The sequence below is a fragment of the Gambusia affinis genome, linkage group LG12 (assembly GCF_019740435.1).
Source record: "Gambusia affinis linkage group LG12, SWU_Gaff_1.0, whole genome shotgun sequence".
NCBI lineage: Eukaryota > Metazoa > Chordata > Actinopteri > Cyprinodontiformes > Poeciliidae > Gambusia > Gambusia affinis.
This window is the reverse complement of record NC_057879.1, coordinates 21,773,899-21,790,309: the sequence shown is the minus strand read 5'-3', so window position 1 is coordinate 21,790,309 and position 16,411 is coordinate 21,773,899. Positions and strand designations below refer to the sequence as shown.

The following is a 16,411-nucleotide window of genomic DNA, read 5'->3' as shown; positions in this document are numbered from 1 at the left end:
TTCTTTTTTAAATAAGAAAATAAACATTTTATAGCATTCCTCTGGCGTATGTTTGATCATTTGTAGCAATCGAAGCTTTTAACATTGACATGTTTCTTCTTGACTTAGTATTTTTACACTGATGGCGCAATCTGTAGATTATTTCTGGGATTAAATGATTAATAATTTAATAGCAAAATGTGGTTAGGGTTAGAGATTATTTTTACAGAATTTGACCCAGGTCAACTTAAAGCTATTCCACTTGAGGAGTTCTGGGTAGAACATATTTACAGTTTTTAATCTTAAATTCTGGGCTGCACAGTGGCGCAGTTGGTACAGCTGTTGCCTTGCAGCAAGAAGGTCCTGGGTTCGATTCCCGGCCCGGGGTCTTTCTGCATGGAGTTTGCATGTTCTCCCTGTGCATGAGTGGGTTCTCTCCGGGTTCTCCGGCTTCCTCCCACAGTCCAAAAACATGACTGTCAGGTTAATTGGTTTCTCTAAATTCTCCCTAGGTGTGAGTGTGTGTGAATGGTTGTGTGTCCTGTCTGTCTCTGTGTTGTCCTGCGACAGACTGGCGACCTGTCCAGGGTGAACCCGCCTCTCGCCCGGAACACAGCTGGGGAGGAACCAGCAACCCTCCCGACCCCATTAGGGACGAAGGGTGTACAGAAAATGGATGGATGGATGGAATCTTAAATTCAAAATGTTTATATTTTCTTATATAGTTTTGACTTAATTACTGCTTTGAGTGTGTTGTTCTTGCAGCAAATGACCTTTCTTTGAGTCTGTACATTTCAGTTAACGATTAATCAATTACTAAAATAGGTAACGATTATTTCAACAACTGATTAAGTCGTGATTCACACGATTAATCGTTTCAGCCTCAGTTTATGCACATAAAATGAACTCAAACTGCATGTCAAGCTCTTCTCACAGCCTTTTAGATAATATATGATTATAATATTATTTTTTAGCAGTGTGTTGAAACTCGTAATGTTTCAAATATCCTGTACAGCCCCATTTGTATAGCTGAATACATGCTCTGAGTAAGTACATCTGACATATTTCTATTAATTTAATGTTTGCTATGCTTTTGTTTTGTCATTAATCAGAAACAGCAAGTGGAAAAAAATTCTGAAATCATTGAAAGGAAATTAAATCTATAGTGTTTTTCTGCCTGGGAAGAAAACTTTTCCAACTGGTGGTGTTTTGTCCGTCCATCCAGTAATTTTGCACTACAAAGACGAAATATGTTTTTAATATCCAGAAAAATCAGGATGAACCCAGACTTCACCGTAAAATACACTTACAGCGTCGGCAGCCTTTTCTCCTCCGTTTTATGTGCCACAGTGTGGCTGTTTGTTCACAGTTCTGCTATAAAAGCCTTGGCAGACTAAACCTGCAATGTTTTTGCTTTTATTCCCACTCCACAGTCCAATATGACTGTGATGTTCATGCTGGTGTATTTTCTATTTAAGCTTTTGTTTGCCATGCTGGTATGATTTTATTTTTTATTTGCATTAAGATCGTTCTGTTGTATATGTAGAGTTTAGTTTTAAGAGTTTTGAAATGATTTTAAGCTTTCTGTGACGGATAAAAGTGATTATTCAAATTTGTATTAGTATCGAGTCCATCTCTTGGTGTCTTTCAGGTTTACAAATAAAAATATAACCACTGTTGAATGCATTTTGCATTCAGCTCAGTGCTTTGCAGAACCAGCCTAATTCAGTTTGATTTGTATGCTACATTCTCAGCAACAGGGCAATTCATAGTACTTTACATGATTAGAAAGAATATAAAACAACAAGCAAGAAAAAGCATTACATTTCAGCGCCAAATTAAGAAAAACGATGACGGGCTGCAAAACACAGCAACACTTCATGACACCAAGTAGGTGGGTTTAGCTTTGATTTAAAGGAACTCACTGTTTCAGCAGTTTTCAGGAAGTTTACTCCAGATTTGTGGTGCATAAAACTGAACGCTGCTGCTTCTCCATGTATGGTTCTGGTTCTGGGGATGCAGAGCAGAACCAGAAGACCAGAGAGGTCTGGAAGGCTGATACAACAACAGTAGATGTTTAATGTAATTTGATTCTAAGCAGGGTTTTCCCCAGTGTATTATAAGCCTGGTGGGCCACCAGGTTCTGGTTCTGGTGGGCCACCAGGCATAGTATTGCTTATTTATTTGTCTTTTTAAAACGTTTGCATTTTTTAAGACTTTGGGGTCCAGGTATTATTCATCTCAAAAACATGACGGGCCGCTGGATAAATGATTGCTCTAGCGCCCAACTACCGGGCTTAGCAAGTTCTCTGGGGGAAACTGTGCTAAGCCAATCAATATATTTATAAACTATTAAAATTATTTTTAAATCATGTTTTCTGAGCTACAGAGAGGCAGTGTAGGTTCTTTAAGCAGGGCTGTGCTCCATCTTCCTGGTTTTAGTCAGAACACCAGCAGCAGCGTTTTGGCAGACCTGTAAAGATACTGTTGCAGTAATCAATGCGACTACAGATAAATCCATGGATTATTAGCTCAATATTTCCCTTGGAGATTAGTCCTTTAATCCTAGGACTATTCTTTGTGTTTTAATAAAAGGCTGTATTTGTAATTATCTTTATGTGTCTCTGAATGTTCAGGTCAGAACTGCAAGTATTTTGGGACTATTTATGAATCAACTTGTATTTTACTTATTTATTTTTACAAAATAGCTCAAATTCAGTCAGATTGAATACAGAACGTCTGTGTAAACATGAAGGATTCTCAGTTGGATTTAGATCGGAACTTTGACTGAGCCATTTATCCACATAAATATGCTCAGATCTAAACCATTACATTGGATTGTTTCTCTGTTTTGGGATTGTTCTCCATTGTCAAGTATTATAATTTTCTGAAGCTATAAAATGTCCAGTTTCAGGACTGGCCCTCCAGGTTTGTTGGAGAACAGCTCTATTTAATTTTGTTTAGGGGCGTCGGAGTAAAGACAAATAGATTAGTTAGTGGTTATAATTTAATAAAAAGTGAAACGCGTTGATAGAGATTTTACTGTTGGAGCTGCTTGAAAACATAAAATTAAGCGAAGGCATGTTATTGTTCATGTGAGATCTGCCACTGGTGTTGAGCAGGAAGACTTTGAAATTAAAGGTTGTCTTTTATGGCATCACATTCCTGCCAGAAACTCAGCAAACGTATCACAACAGTTCATTTATTAATCGTGAGAGAGTATAGCTTTGGTTGGAGCAGCAGCATAGCAGACCGTAGATATCCACAAATAACTTTTACCTAATAAAATAAAGGTCACAGGAGGAAAAACATTTTTACTCGCAACAAAAAAATGTTTTTCGTCACTCTTCTTCTCCTATTGGTCCAAATCTCGTGCTGATTGTCACCAGATTTTACCCGAAAATCCCTCCAATCAAGATTTACAGATGGTTTTTGTTTTTGCTGCAACAAATGCATCTGTGGGGCTTCCCAGCAATTCTGTACTTAATCTATTATGAAGTATGAAATGTCCTTGTTAGAACAGTCAGCATGTTCTTTTACCTTGAGTTATAGGAAAAAAAAAATCCAGAAGATGTACAAGCTTTTATGTTCATCCAGGAGGAGATGCAGCTCGACATTAACATGAAAATTTTACCTAATTAACATCATCAGAAATGCTTTTTCTTTCAGCTGTTAGCCAGAAGAAGAAAATGTTCTTAACCTGATTCAGTTCATGTTGCCTTTAAATTTCACCAAGACATAAATATTTTTCCTTTGGTTTTTGGACGACGGTTTTTGCTACCAGTTAAAAATAAAATGTGGTATTTTGCATTGTAGATGATGCCGTTTCAAATATTCATAATTTCAGTCAAATAAAAATTTATTTTCTAGATGATTTGTTCTGTGGTATTTAATGAAGAGGTTTATGTCCTTTTTATGTTTTGTTGTTACTACTAGATAAAAAAAAAAAAAAAGCACACCATCGTACTTTTTCAAAAAAGAAAGTGTCAGCCGTAAAATGCTGTAAAAAGTAATTTGCGCCCATATTGAGTAATGGGGCTCTCCCAGTCCTTTTGGTAGCAGCTTATCATTCTAAGTCAGTTTCCTAACTTAGAATAAGCTCGTTGTGGGACGTTCCAATGTGCAGAGCGGGCGACTACTTCTGCTTAATGAAACCGAGTGTAAAAAAGGAAGAAGGGAAAGTTCATTCAGGGTCTTATGACTGAGGAGGGCAATCCTCATGTGACGAGCTAGCTCAGCTGTCCTGCTAGCTGTGTTAGCTCAGGTTCAGCTGGAGTTAGCCCACGCAGCACTGTGACGACTCGGTTACTCTTCTGTTGTTGTCATCAACCACACCAGAGAGAAGCTTGGTCACATCGACCAGCACAAGTAGTGATAACCTGTGTGTGTGTGTGTGTGTGTGTGTGTGTGGGACGTTTTCCTCTCAGAGGCTGAAGAGTCCCTAAAGCTGTGATTCATGCAGTCTCTTCTGATACAATGGAAAGTTCAATAAAAATCCCTGACTTCTGATCTGCTTTGAAGAAAAGAAACAGAGCAACGTGTGAAAGTATCATTTCTCTCCTCCCTCTTTCAGTCGGCAGCAGACCGTCACTGAAAGTGAACCTTGTGAACCACGCAAGGAAGACAACGTTTGATTGTAGATTTCTGTGCGATTGTTGGATCTCTTCCTTGTGTCTGATGCAATATCGAGAGTTGTTTTTTGCAGGAAGTGGTAGTGGGTTGAAGCCCCTCTCATTGGTGTTGTGCCTTTGCTCCACAGGTGCATGATGAGCCGGCTGTGCTGTAGGCGTCTAAGCTAGTCAGGAGCCGCACCATGGCCAAACCTGGGGGCGACCGAGATGGAGCCATGGTGGATAAGCAGGCGGGGAAGAAGGTATGTAAACACAACCACTAAAGTTTACTCTTAGCTACTTTAGTTTCACTAAAGTATAATTAAACTGACTTAATTTTAGTCGGCTTCTAATAGACCCAAACAGATTGGTGTATAAAGTACAGATGTGTCACAATAACACATTTTTCTAGACAATAAATTCTCCTTTCAAATTATTGCGATAAACAATAATATTGTTTTGATACAATTTTCAACCGATATAATGATGATGGTATAATAACTCTAATTTTGTACAGAACACTCTGGAACTGGAAGATGTTTTAAATATCCAAAATAAAAACAAAACGACCAAAAACGACACGCAGAAAGAAAATAAAAACCACAAACAACTGAAACTATAAATAAAAATAAACTACAGTCTCAGTAAATACGAATATTAATAATCAGAATGGAAATTATTGAGCCAATTTAATTTACTATGTGATTAATTAATAGCTTACTGTGATGGGCTTAGCTGCAGCTAACAATGACTTTAGTTATTGATTATTTTAACGATTAATCAAATTTAAAAAATCCAAGTCTTTTTATACAATATTAGGAATACATTAAAATATACAAATAATACAATTCCTTTATTAAAAAGAAAATTTTAATACATTACAATATGCCTCTGTAGCTAAGTGATATAAAATATTAAAAATGACAAACTAAAATGTTAAAAATGAAAATAAAGCAACTTTCTTTTTGAGTTAAAATTATTTAATTCCTTTTTTTTAGAAAAAAGTAAGTAATGGGAGATTTTCTAGCAAAATCTGAACCAGGTGAAGACAAAACTATACCACTTAAGAAGGTTTTGGTTGAAAATAATTACAATCAAAGGTTTTTTTTTATCTTAAATGCCACATTTATATGTTCTTTGGTACAATTATGGCTTTATTTCTGCTGAGTTTGGTGTTCTTTCTTAGAGTCTTTGTACTCCAGTTAACGATTATTAATTGCAGATTAATCCTATTGATCACAATTAATCGTTTCTAATTAAAATTCACTGTATTGTCTGCTGTTTCCAAATCCAAGTGTAATGCATGGAAGTTTGCTGTTGTGATGTGACAACATGCTAAACATCTCCATGAACGTTTCTCTAATTTGAAACCACATTTTGTGAACAAACATCCCATAAAAAATAACATCTGGCTGCCAAACAGGGAACACATCCTAGTTCCAGTGTTCTCACTCTGCTCCACACGACCTTTGTGTTTGAAAATCTGAGACTCAGACCAACACCATGACTAAAAATAGCTGGTTGGTTCTTGGTTAAGCTTCGTTAATGAAACTGCTTGTTTTGATGTTTTGCTTGGACAGTTTCTACTAAAACAAGTAATTCTCTGACATGCTTCCCTGTTTAGAGCGGCACATCTGCAAGCTGTTCTCCGTCTTCCTATCCAACACACTTTTTAGTTATTCTCCTAGATAAAGGAGAGATTGTTTCTGCCCTTATTTTTAAAGCAAAAGTCCTTCACATGTTAGCTCTCTTCTGCTCTCAACATCGCCAGACGCTCCAGCTTTGCACAGCTGGCACATTTCATCTCCGAGATCAAAGACGCGCCACACTGCAGACATTTTCTTACTGCCAGAAATGTATTTTACTGCACCAAAGTGCTTCCATAAAAGTAATGGAGCTGAAAGGGCTTTACATTCAGATCGGAGGGCTGATAAGTAACTAATGCTGCAGGTTTTACATGCATGTTTGCTCCCAACTATGCTAACTTTATATATTTTATGCAGATGTTGCGTTAATGGATGATTGGTGGAACTATTTATCTGTTGAACTGGAGGATCAACGATAAATCGATCGACCAATACTTGCATGTGAAACCGATCTTATCTGCCTCTGCAGAGGTCTGAAAATCAGCCACTCCTCTTTTGCTCGGTCACAACTTTGTCGCTATATGTAGCGGTTTTTCAGATTAAAAATAAATAAAATAAAAAAGGCATCGACCAGAAAACCGGAATCGGTTCAGCCCTAAATTAAACCAATCAGATGTAGCGGGCAGGATGAATTAATCTAAATATTCTGATAAGAAAGAAATATAAATAACCACAGTGTTTTAGGTTTTTGCTTTTGAAATAAACTCATTAGCCACTTAGCAGGAGATTTAACTCAATTTTGTATCAAACACAACTATTTAAAAAGCCGCTTTATGAGTTAAATTGATTATTTATCTCTCATTTCTTTTAAAGCACAACCCTTAAAAGTCTGGGGAAGCATAAAATTCAATTCAAAATTAAACAAATGGTCTGATAACTACACTGTTGAAAAATATTTATTTCTAGACTAGATGGATGAATGAACAGATGGATGGATGAACATTCAGATGTTCATCCATCCATCAGTTTGTTTCTGTCCTTCATTACTGATGTCTTTTTGAAAAAGTGTTTTTAAAGTCTTGGTTTCAAAACAGAAGAAAACTGAGAACTCAGGAAATTTGATTATTGATTTGTAGAATCCTAAATAACTTTTATTATTATTATTTATTTGTTTATATTATTATAAAACATAAAAGGTGACAAAATAAATTAAAAATAAACATTAAAAAAATGACCAAATATTAAAAATAATAAAAATAAAATATGTAAAAATTAGAAAGTATAATAATAAAAATGAATTCACATATATAAAAACTAGAAGTTCAAAATAAAATGCACAATAAAGATATTTATAGTACATTAGTCCATCCACACTTAGGAAATAATATATATATAAATGTTTTGGATATTTTCTGCAGTTTTGCTCGACTAAATAAAACAGTTTTTATTTATGTATCTATATGAACCAGAATATTGATGAAAAAGCCTGAAATAATTAACTTTAACACACAATACATTATTATTGGTGTGAAAAATTTGCACCAGTGCAACCAGACCTGATTTCTAATTGATTAGTTCCCATTCAGAAACTGATTGATTTGTCACCTGAGTGAGGATTTGTATATCCCTGAATATCTGTGTTGTTGGGTTAATATTCTCATCCCTCCTGTTGGATTCATTTCATTTTCCTGCTTGTTTTGTTTGCTCCCGAAGCTGCAAGCAGTTTGTTTATTTTACCAAATAATTGTTTGATATTCCGACTTTCCGATCCTTGAAGTTCTCTAACGATGCTCTCCGTTCCGGCAGAGCAAAGACAAGCTGTCGCCTTTCACCAAGACTCCGAAGTTGGACCGGAGTGAACTGCTGGGAAAGGAAGGGAAAGCCAAGTCTTCCATGAAGCGCAAGCTCTCCTTCACTACAAGTCCGCCCCGGACGGAGGAGCGGGACTCGGAATCCGGTAAGCCCAGTCGCTGCCTCACACTGCCTTTCAGCTGGCTTGCTGCCATGTCCCCACGCTGCCACCTGGTGGATCTGGTGGGTTTTAAACATCCAAACGAGTTTAAAATCTCTGCTGGTGGATTCCAGAGGTTGTTCTGATTGTGTAGTTGGAAAGAGCTGCACAGATTATATGTGCAGCTATAATCTGAAATTATGTTACACAATTATATATTTTGTGTTAAAATCAAAGATGCCAAAGAAGTGATGTTTGGTGAATTAAATTAAAATCTTGATGTAATGATTTGATTTGATAGCAAAAATATTCTCAAAGTATTTGCAGCTTTATGGATGTTGTTCTTTTTCTCACTTTAACCAATCAAATTGATTTGAATAGAACATTTTAGCAACAAAGCAGTTCAAAGTGCTTTACATTATACCTGTAAATGTAAAATACCAAACTAAAATAATCACACTGAACACAAAAAGGCTTTTTAAATCATGACCTACTTTAGTAAGATTAAAAAACTTCCATATCTCATTAATATCAACAAAAATAATTATAATCTTTTAACTAAATCCTGAATTAAGTGTAGTTAACCATATTTTTGAGTCATTTTTACTCGCCGGCGCAAGAAGTTACTTGTTTTGAACCAGTAACTAAACTAACTAACTAACTAAACTAACTAAAACACCAAATCAGATTCTGAATACGGTTAGTTGATGTTTTGGTTCTGATTTGCTTCTTCAGGATCTTCAGTTCAAACGTACCTGGATTTTTTGGACAGTGATATACAGTTGGATGGTTGAAAAACAAAACAGAATGAAGGTTTTAGAGTGGCCTAGTCAAACTCCACTTAAATGTGACTGGGATGGTTAGGCAGGAACTTAAACCAGCTTTCACGATTGAAATCCTCCTAGTGTGGTTTAATTAATTAGAGCAATTCTGCAAAGAAGAAATTCCTCCAGTGACATTAGAGACTCGATGTCTGTTGTGATGGGAGTTGATACCAATATTTATAACTAATATTTTTATACACCTAATAACAAGATAAGTATGTTTTTTTTCCCTCAATTTCTCAAGTTAAATCAATTAAACGTCTCTTGTTGTAAAAATATTCGTATTTTCTAAATGCCAGAAAACCGACAGTGAAAATATCTTAGAGATTTTTATGTCATTTTTTTTTACCTCAGGAATATTTGTTTGGATTGGTTTAATTAAATTAATATTTATTACTCCTGGCAGCTCAGTGACTTATTGATCTGTGATTGATGTAAAGGGTGGTACTGTTTTTTTTCTTCTTCTTTTTCTTACGTTAAACAGGTATTAAGCTTTTTTCTTGTTATTGTTTTATTGAGAGAGTCATTTCAAAACATAACATTTTGTTATATTTCAGTGTATTTTGTCCCTGTTGTGGAATGTAAAACACTGTCACAAGAAATTAATATTATAAGTAGTTAAAGCTAACCCAAGGCATTTGCTCAGGGCCTCCACACCACCAGGGGAACCCAAGAGCACGAAGCTAACATGATAAAATATATATTTATTTAAAATAATGTTGAATAATACACACTGATTATTATTACACATGGACAAACTATATTGTTTTTATAGTTAAATAATGGTTTAATCTCTTCCTGTTGATGGTTGAAGCCACTGTTGGGGAAATGCAAGAAAATAAACTAGTTTACTGTAAATTTAGTGTTTATCAGTTTATGTTGCTTTTAAATAATTTCTACTCCTGTAAGGTTAAAATCAATAGCCATAACAACACTGGTATGATGTAAGCTAATTACAAATGATGTTAATGATGGCAGGTATTTCACACATAACAGGGCTGGACAATAAATCGTGAATATATTTCGCTGTAGACTTGAGATCAGTACAATAGATAAAACGTCTGATAGAATTTTCACTGAACGTCAGAACTGCACAGCATTCTGGGAAATTAGGCAGAGAAAAGATGTTAGCAGCTCAACCTCTCACGGCTAGCTACAGCAAGGTTCATTCACTCTTTGGTTACCTAGCAACAACCTGTTGAGTAACATGCGCAGCAGCAGTTTCAAGATTTGCCATCATGTCTCATAACTGCTTTAAAAAAATACAAACGTTGTGGAGTGAAAACTGTGGAAAAGAGGAAAGCTCACACTGCCAGTTTGGCTGCCAGATATTTAAATCAAAAATGAATCAACAGTATTGACCGATTATAACGTCCAGCCCAAACACAGACAGCAGCCTAGGAATGATGAAGAATCTGGTGTTGGTGTAGGAGGAGGGGGCCCAGAAAATCTTTCTCCGTCCCTGACAGTGATGAACTGAAACTTTTCTTTTTTCTTTTTTTTTTTAGTTCATTGGTTTTTGTGTGTGCGTGTGTGTGTGTGTGTGTGTGTGTGCTGGAAAAGTTTGGAAACCTAACCTTGAAAAGTGCTTGAATTTCACTGTGGGAAAAGTAAACACACCCTGGGCCTGATGAATAAGTTGGTGTGTGCAGCTCAGCTGTTACAACAAAGCAAAGCGCATGTTTACACGCACCTGAAGCCCTCCTCTGTGGAGCGCAGCGCTGCGTTGTGTGGTCCTCCTGCTGAACGAAAGCCTCCAGTTTAGATGTGATTTATGTGCTGCAGAGGCCTGAAAGGTAAACTGGCTTTCAGGGCGCCGGTTAGCGGAGCGGCTGAAGGGAGGAAGCGAACGGCCGCCCGATTGGATCGCCTCTCCTGCCTCCTGTGTTGCCATGACTCATAATCTGCAGCGCGGAGCGTGCCGCTGCGCCTGTCTGTGTCTGACTACATGTGCAACGAGGAGGGTGTGAGAGCATGAGCGTTAATGCAGTGCTGTCCCAAACCCCCCTCCCCACCCTGTTGCTCTCTCCCTCCCTCTCTGCTTTGCACTGTAGATGACTCAGACCCAGGCCAGTCGAGTGAGACCTGGGGAGAGAGATTAGTGCCCCCCTGCAGGATATACGCAGGTAACTGCTGCAGCCCGCCCCTCCTCTCCCTGTTGCTGTCCTCTTCGAGTACCTGGAGAAGTTGCCACCTCACCACCACCTTCTTCAAATGTGTGCAGCAAACTCTTTGGTTTGTGCTGCCATCATTTTACAGATAATAATAAAAGTTTTCAGAGGTCAAACACGTTTACAAAATCAAGCAAATTTACTTTCAAATCATATGTGGGTGAACGAGTGTGGAGTATAATTACTGTCGATAAAAATGTACCAATCTAGAGGTGCACCAGTTGCTGATTTTGACCTACACTGGTTTTTTTGTCTGAAATGTTGCCAAGAAAGTCTCTGAACTGGCAGCCGTGGAAATGAGCAGACGTGACGTGGTGGCCGGTCTGCTGGTCAGACTTCTCTCACGTAGAGCAGAAGAGACAGTGGCTGATTTTTAGATCTTTGGTGAGGTTGATGAGATCGACTTCACATAATCATCAGCTGATCACCAAAATTAAGAAAATAGGTGGCGATAAATGGGTGCACCCCTAGTTTATTGACTTACATTTATGAATTTAGACTCGTACTACTGGTGCACCGATAAATCACCTGAGCCGATAAATCATCAGATACAACGGATATTAGCTTATTACGTTGCACAAACTGTGGGTGCACCAATAAATCGGTGCACCATAGCAGGAGTCTAAATGCATAATGTAATGTACTTGTTTATCGACACCAATTTCCTTAATTTTCGGTGACCAGCCAATAATTACATGTGAAGCTAATCTTATCAACCTCTGCAAAGGTCTAAAAATCAGCCACTGTCCTCTTTTACTTACAGAGGTTTGTCTGACCGATGGGCCCACCAGGTCATTTCTGCTCGTTTGCAGTTAACAGTAGAAAATAGTTAAGCTGTAAAAGGTTTCTGCTAAAGTCGGAATCGGCAGGTCAGGCTTTTTAAAGATCGGTAATCGGTCAGAAAACTGCATCCCTACAGTAAATGTGAATAAACTTAACATTTCTATTTGTTCTGCGTTTTCCCACAGACGCATGCGAAATCAGAGATTTTATCTGTGAGGATAAAATTTTACAAGTTACAAAGTTGCAACTCTGCAACAACACAAGAACAAATCACAAGTTTACGAGGGATTTTAAAATCCGTCAAAATGTGGAACTTTTCCGTCAAACACTGACGGTTACAAAATTACAAGTACAAATCACAAATTTACGAGTACAAATCTGTCCAAATCGAACGTCTTGCTCTGGCTAAGGCATCATGTATTGAACTGGAAAATTTAGAAAATGAGTGCTGAGTTTTTGTTTTATTTTTTTCCCCGTTATACAGAGTTTTGTGGAGAACTCAAACATTATACTCAAATAACAGTAACATTACTTCAACTTATTTTTACTCTAGTAAAATGGAGCCATCCAAGAAATTACTAAAAAAATGTTATTCAAGTACTGAGTAACTATTGAAATTATCAATCACTAAATGTTATAAAATTACATAATCAGGTAAACTAAAATACATATTTAAATTGCAATTTTGGTGTTTGAAGGACCAAAATGATTATAATTTATATAAATTAAAATAAAAATATTTTCCAAATCAGTTTCTTTCATTAAAAAAAATTTATGAAACTTTAACAAAAACTGCAGATGTGTGTTTGTGTCTTTTCCAGTAATATAAATAATGATTCACGAACATATTCTGAAAGATCAATAAACTTCAAATTCTAAGAAACATTTAACACTGAAAGTGGAAGAAATTTTAAATATCCAAACTAAATAAACAAATTATGACGTTTCTGTAAATTGTCCTTCAGAAAAAGAACTAGTTGAGACTTTAGTCATCAGCTTTATGGTAGAAAGAAAAATGATAAATATTGTAAATGGAAATTATTGAGCTTGTTTTAATTTATCATACGATTGATTTATTGGTTATTGTGACATGTGTTTGTTTTTTATTCTTTATGTTGGTGTATTGTGGGGGTTAGGTTTTTATGTAAATTTTATGTTTTTGTATTACAAAAAAATTATAAATCAATCAAATGTTGTACAAAGTTAAATTAATTTATATCAACATTCTTGTTTTTTAAATGATGCGCAGGTTCATCTCTGACATCTGGACTTTTTTCATTTTATTTTTCTAAGTATAACATCACAAGGGAACATTTTCGCTGCACAAACTCATTTGATTTTGTAAATGCAGACAGGCTGCGTGACCTTTGACCTCTGGAAACATTTATTTACATCTTTAAAATGACAGCAGCACAAATGAGAATTTTTACAGCACAAAATCTGAAGAAGTTGTGGTCGGGGATTGATCCAACTTCACTCTTTTTTTTTTTCTTTTTTTTTCTTCAAGTCAAAATCTGCTGCTGCTGCTCCACACACACCCACACACACAGATACATACACACACACACACACATGCACGTGTGTGTTTTCGCCTTGCATCTGCCCCAGTTACAGCTCAGCATGTCTGTGTTTAGCACCAGTCGACCGATTGGAGACGGGGCGGGCGGGGGGACGCCGTCGACGCTTCACTGACCTCGGAGAATGCCGTTTTATTTTTTCCGTCTTGTTTTTTCCAAACCTCATGCTTGTCATCTGTTTCCCAGCGAACTCAACAGATACAAGAGAGAGGAGGAGGAAAAACGGTTCACATTCTCACTGATCGGGGTGACAATGGAGATTTGTTTTTGTTTTTTAAGTGTTCGTTTGATTCTGTTGCAGATAAAGACGGACCAGAGAAGAAGAAGGTGAAGAAGGAAGCCGGCGGCAGAAGGTCCAAGTCCTCCAACCTGTTGTTCGGCTATCCGCTGTCGGAGCGCAAGCAGATGGCTCTCCTCATGCAGATGACGGCCAACAGTCCAGGTCTGTGGCTCTGACCTTTCACCCCCGTTCACTTCAGACGTCTGTGATTCATTCGCCTGTGAATCATTTGTTCGTCGGATCTTTACTGGTTCCCAGAAGGAGTCGGGATGATCCGGTTAGACTGAGTCACTCGGTTCCTGAGACGAGTTTCTGGAGGATATTCAGGAAAATAAACGATTCCAGATTTTATTCACAATTAGAGAGATTATCCATCAAAACGTCCGTTCAGATGTTTATCAGTCCGTTTTCCCAAGTATCTGATTGTCCATCATTCCTTACCCTTTTCTTTCCTTCCTTCCTTTGCTGCCTTTCCAGGCAACTGATTTACCTTCCTTCCTTCTTTCCTTCATTTTCTTTCCTTTCTTCTTTCCTTCACTTTTTTCTTTGTTCTTTTTCTTCTTTCTGTCTTTCCTTTTGTTGCTTCTTTCTTCTGTTCCTCCCTATTTTCCTTCATTCCTTGCCTTCTCATGCACCAGATTTTTTTTCTTTTCTTTTTTTGCATAACTTTCCAAAAGTAAAGAACAAAAAAAACAATTTCTTCCAGCTGCAAAGCGTCCAAAACCAGAGAGTAATTATCTGAAATTCAGCGCCTCAACCAGAAAAAGAAAAGTTTAAAAAAAGAAGAAACCAGAATAAGATATCTGATCTGCTAACATGAACAAAATAAATTTTAAAACTTCTGCTGCGTCTTTCAGTAATTATCCAAAACATTGTGATAAATTAACTCAGAAACGTCTCATTTTACACCAAATCAACTCTATCAGAGCTGTGAGTCGTTTGCGACGAGGACTTTGAATTTTATTGCGATATTCTGTAGCTCGATTGTGACAAGATTTGTTGCTGCTCGCTTGCGCAGTGTGAAGGAAAAAGATCAGCTGCTCACACAGGCTGAGAAGTGAGATAAATGTGATCGTTTGGTGATCGGCAACAAGAGACAGTGATCAGCGATCACCGATCATACACTTTTTCATGTAAATCGGCAGATTGTAAGTGATCAGCGTAAACCTGATCACCTCTTTCCTGTGTGCAGACTCGACGCCCAGCCATCCCTCGCAGACGACGCCTGTGCAGAAGAAAGTCCCCAGCAGCGCCTCGTCTCGCCAGAAGGACAAAGTCAACAAGAGGAACGAGCGCGGGGAGACGCCCCTCCACATGGCGGCGATCCGCGGAGACGCCAAGCAGGTCAAAGAGCTCATCAGCCTGGGAGCCGACGTCAACGTCAAAGACTTCGCAGGTAGAAAATCCTTTAGCAGCTTCATTACTGATGACGAGAGGCGGCGTCTCTCAGAGAAAGCAGGCAGGACGCCTCCCGGTGCTGGCGCTGTTTCTGCAGAACCATTTGCAGCTGTGACTTCTGATTGGTCCGACGTTTCCTCCCGATCCCCCCAGGTTGGACTCCGCTCCACGAAGCCTGTAATCTGGGTTACTACGACGTGGCGAAGGTCCTGATAGCTGCAGGAGCAGAAGTGAATACGCAGGGTCTGGACGACGACACGCCGCTTCACGACGCCTCCAGCAGTGGCCACAAAGACGTAAGTACCAATCAGAAAGTTTGTCCACAGCTGAAGGGCTGAAGATCAGATTTCAGATTGAAATGATGAGATTAAAACCTTTAAGCATCAGTTTAAGACAAAATATTTCTGAATTTATATCTATCCAAAGATCAATATCACTGGAGTTTTTGATCAGTTCCAACGTTGTACCTACTCTTAGTGTAAATTTTGCTATGATGCAAAATAGCACTACCAGGCATTTAAGAAATTAAATGCATATTTCAATCTCAGCATGTTTTTATTTCTCAAACATGACTTTGAAACAATCATTCTGAACAACCATTGTTTTTTTCATAATATTTTGTGGCTAAAAACCACAAAATGTCTTTGCTGCACCGTCTCATGAGCTCCTAGCTGCTTTCTTATGATATGAAATCAGTTTTACAAGTTGAATGTTTCAAATGCAGCTAAATAAATAGTGAAATATTCCTTTACTGCAAGGGTAAAACCACATCTTTCCAGATAGGGCTGATTTGCGCCCAAATCAGCTTTTATTGAATTTCATTAAACATTGCTAAATGTTTTGGAACAAAATGACCCAAATCCTCTTCTGATAATAGGGAATAAATTTGTTCAATCAAGGCAGTTTTCCAGAATTTGAAAACTCAATCCTTTTTAATTTTGCGTCAACAATTTACATTAATTTTCAACAAAAACAAATTTTTTTTTTAATTAAATTTTCTTGGCCTGCTAGTCCTTGAGAAATTTTCAATTTTAGCTGATATGACAGAAAGTTTGCTTTACTGTATTCTCCTAGGAGCTTTTAGGCAGTTTCACTTAAAAATGTTGCCTTATTAGAGTCCATATTTATGTAATTTCTTATTTATTCATCATTAGTTGTGATATTTTTTGTAATTTGAAAAAATCTTTTCATTCAGAGTTGTGCATTTAAAATACATGCACAGAATTTTCAATTTCTCTGATTATACATATTG

The 16,411-nt window shown here is 37.4% G+C and overlaps 1 protein-coding gene across 1 annotated transcript in view; it reads left to right on the top strand.

Annotated features, from left to right (window-relative positions):
- ankrd12 (ankyrin repeat domain 12) overlaps positions 1 to 16,411 on the top strand; it is a 52,880-nt gene that overhangs the window by 26,657 nt on the left and 9,812 nt on the right. Inside the window, exons 2-6 of the mRNA XM_044133649.1 lie at positions 4,739 to 4,852; positions 7,982 to 8,132; positions 13,783 to 13,923; positions 14,954 to 15,157; positions 15,313 to 15,455. Of these exons, the coding sequence (XP_043989584.1) occupies positions 4,793 to 4,852; positions 7,982 to 8,132; positions 13,783 to 13,923; positions 14,954 to 15,157; positions 15,313 to 15,455 (699 nt within the window). The 5' untranslated portion in view covers positions 4,739 to 4,792. The remainder of the gene's footprint in view (positions 1 to 4,738; positions 4,853 to 7,981; positions 8,133 to 13,782; positions 13,924 to 14,953; positions 15,158 to 15,312; positions 15,456 to 16,411) is intronic.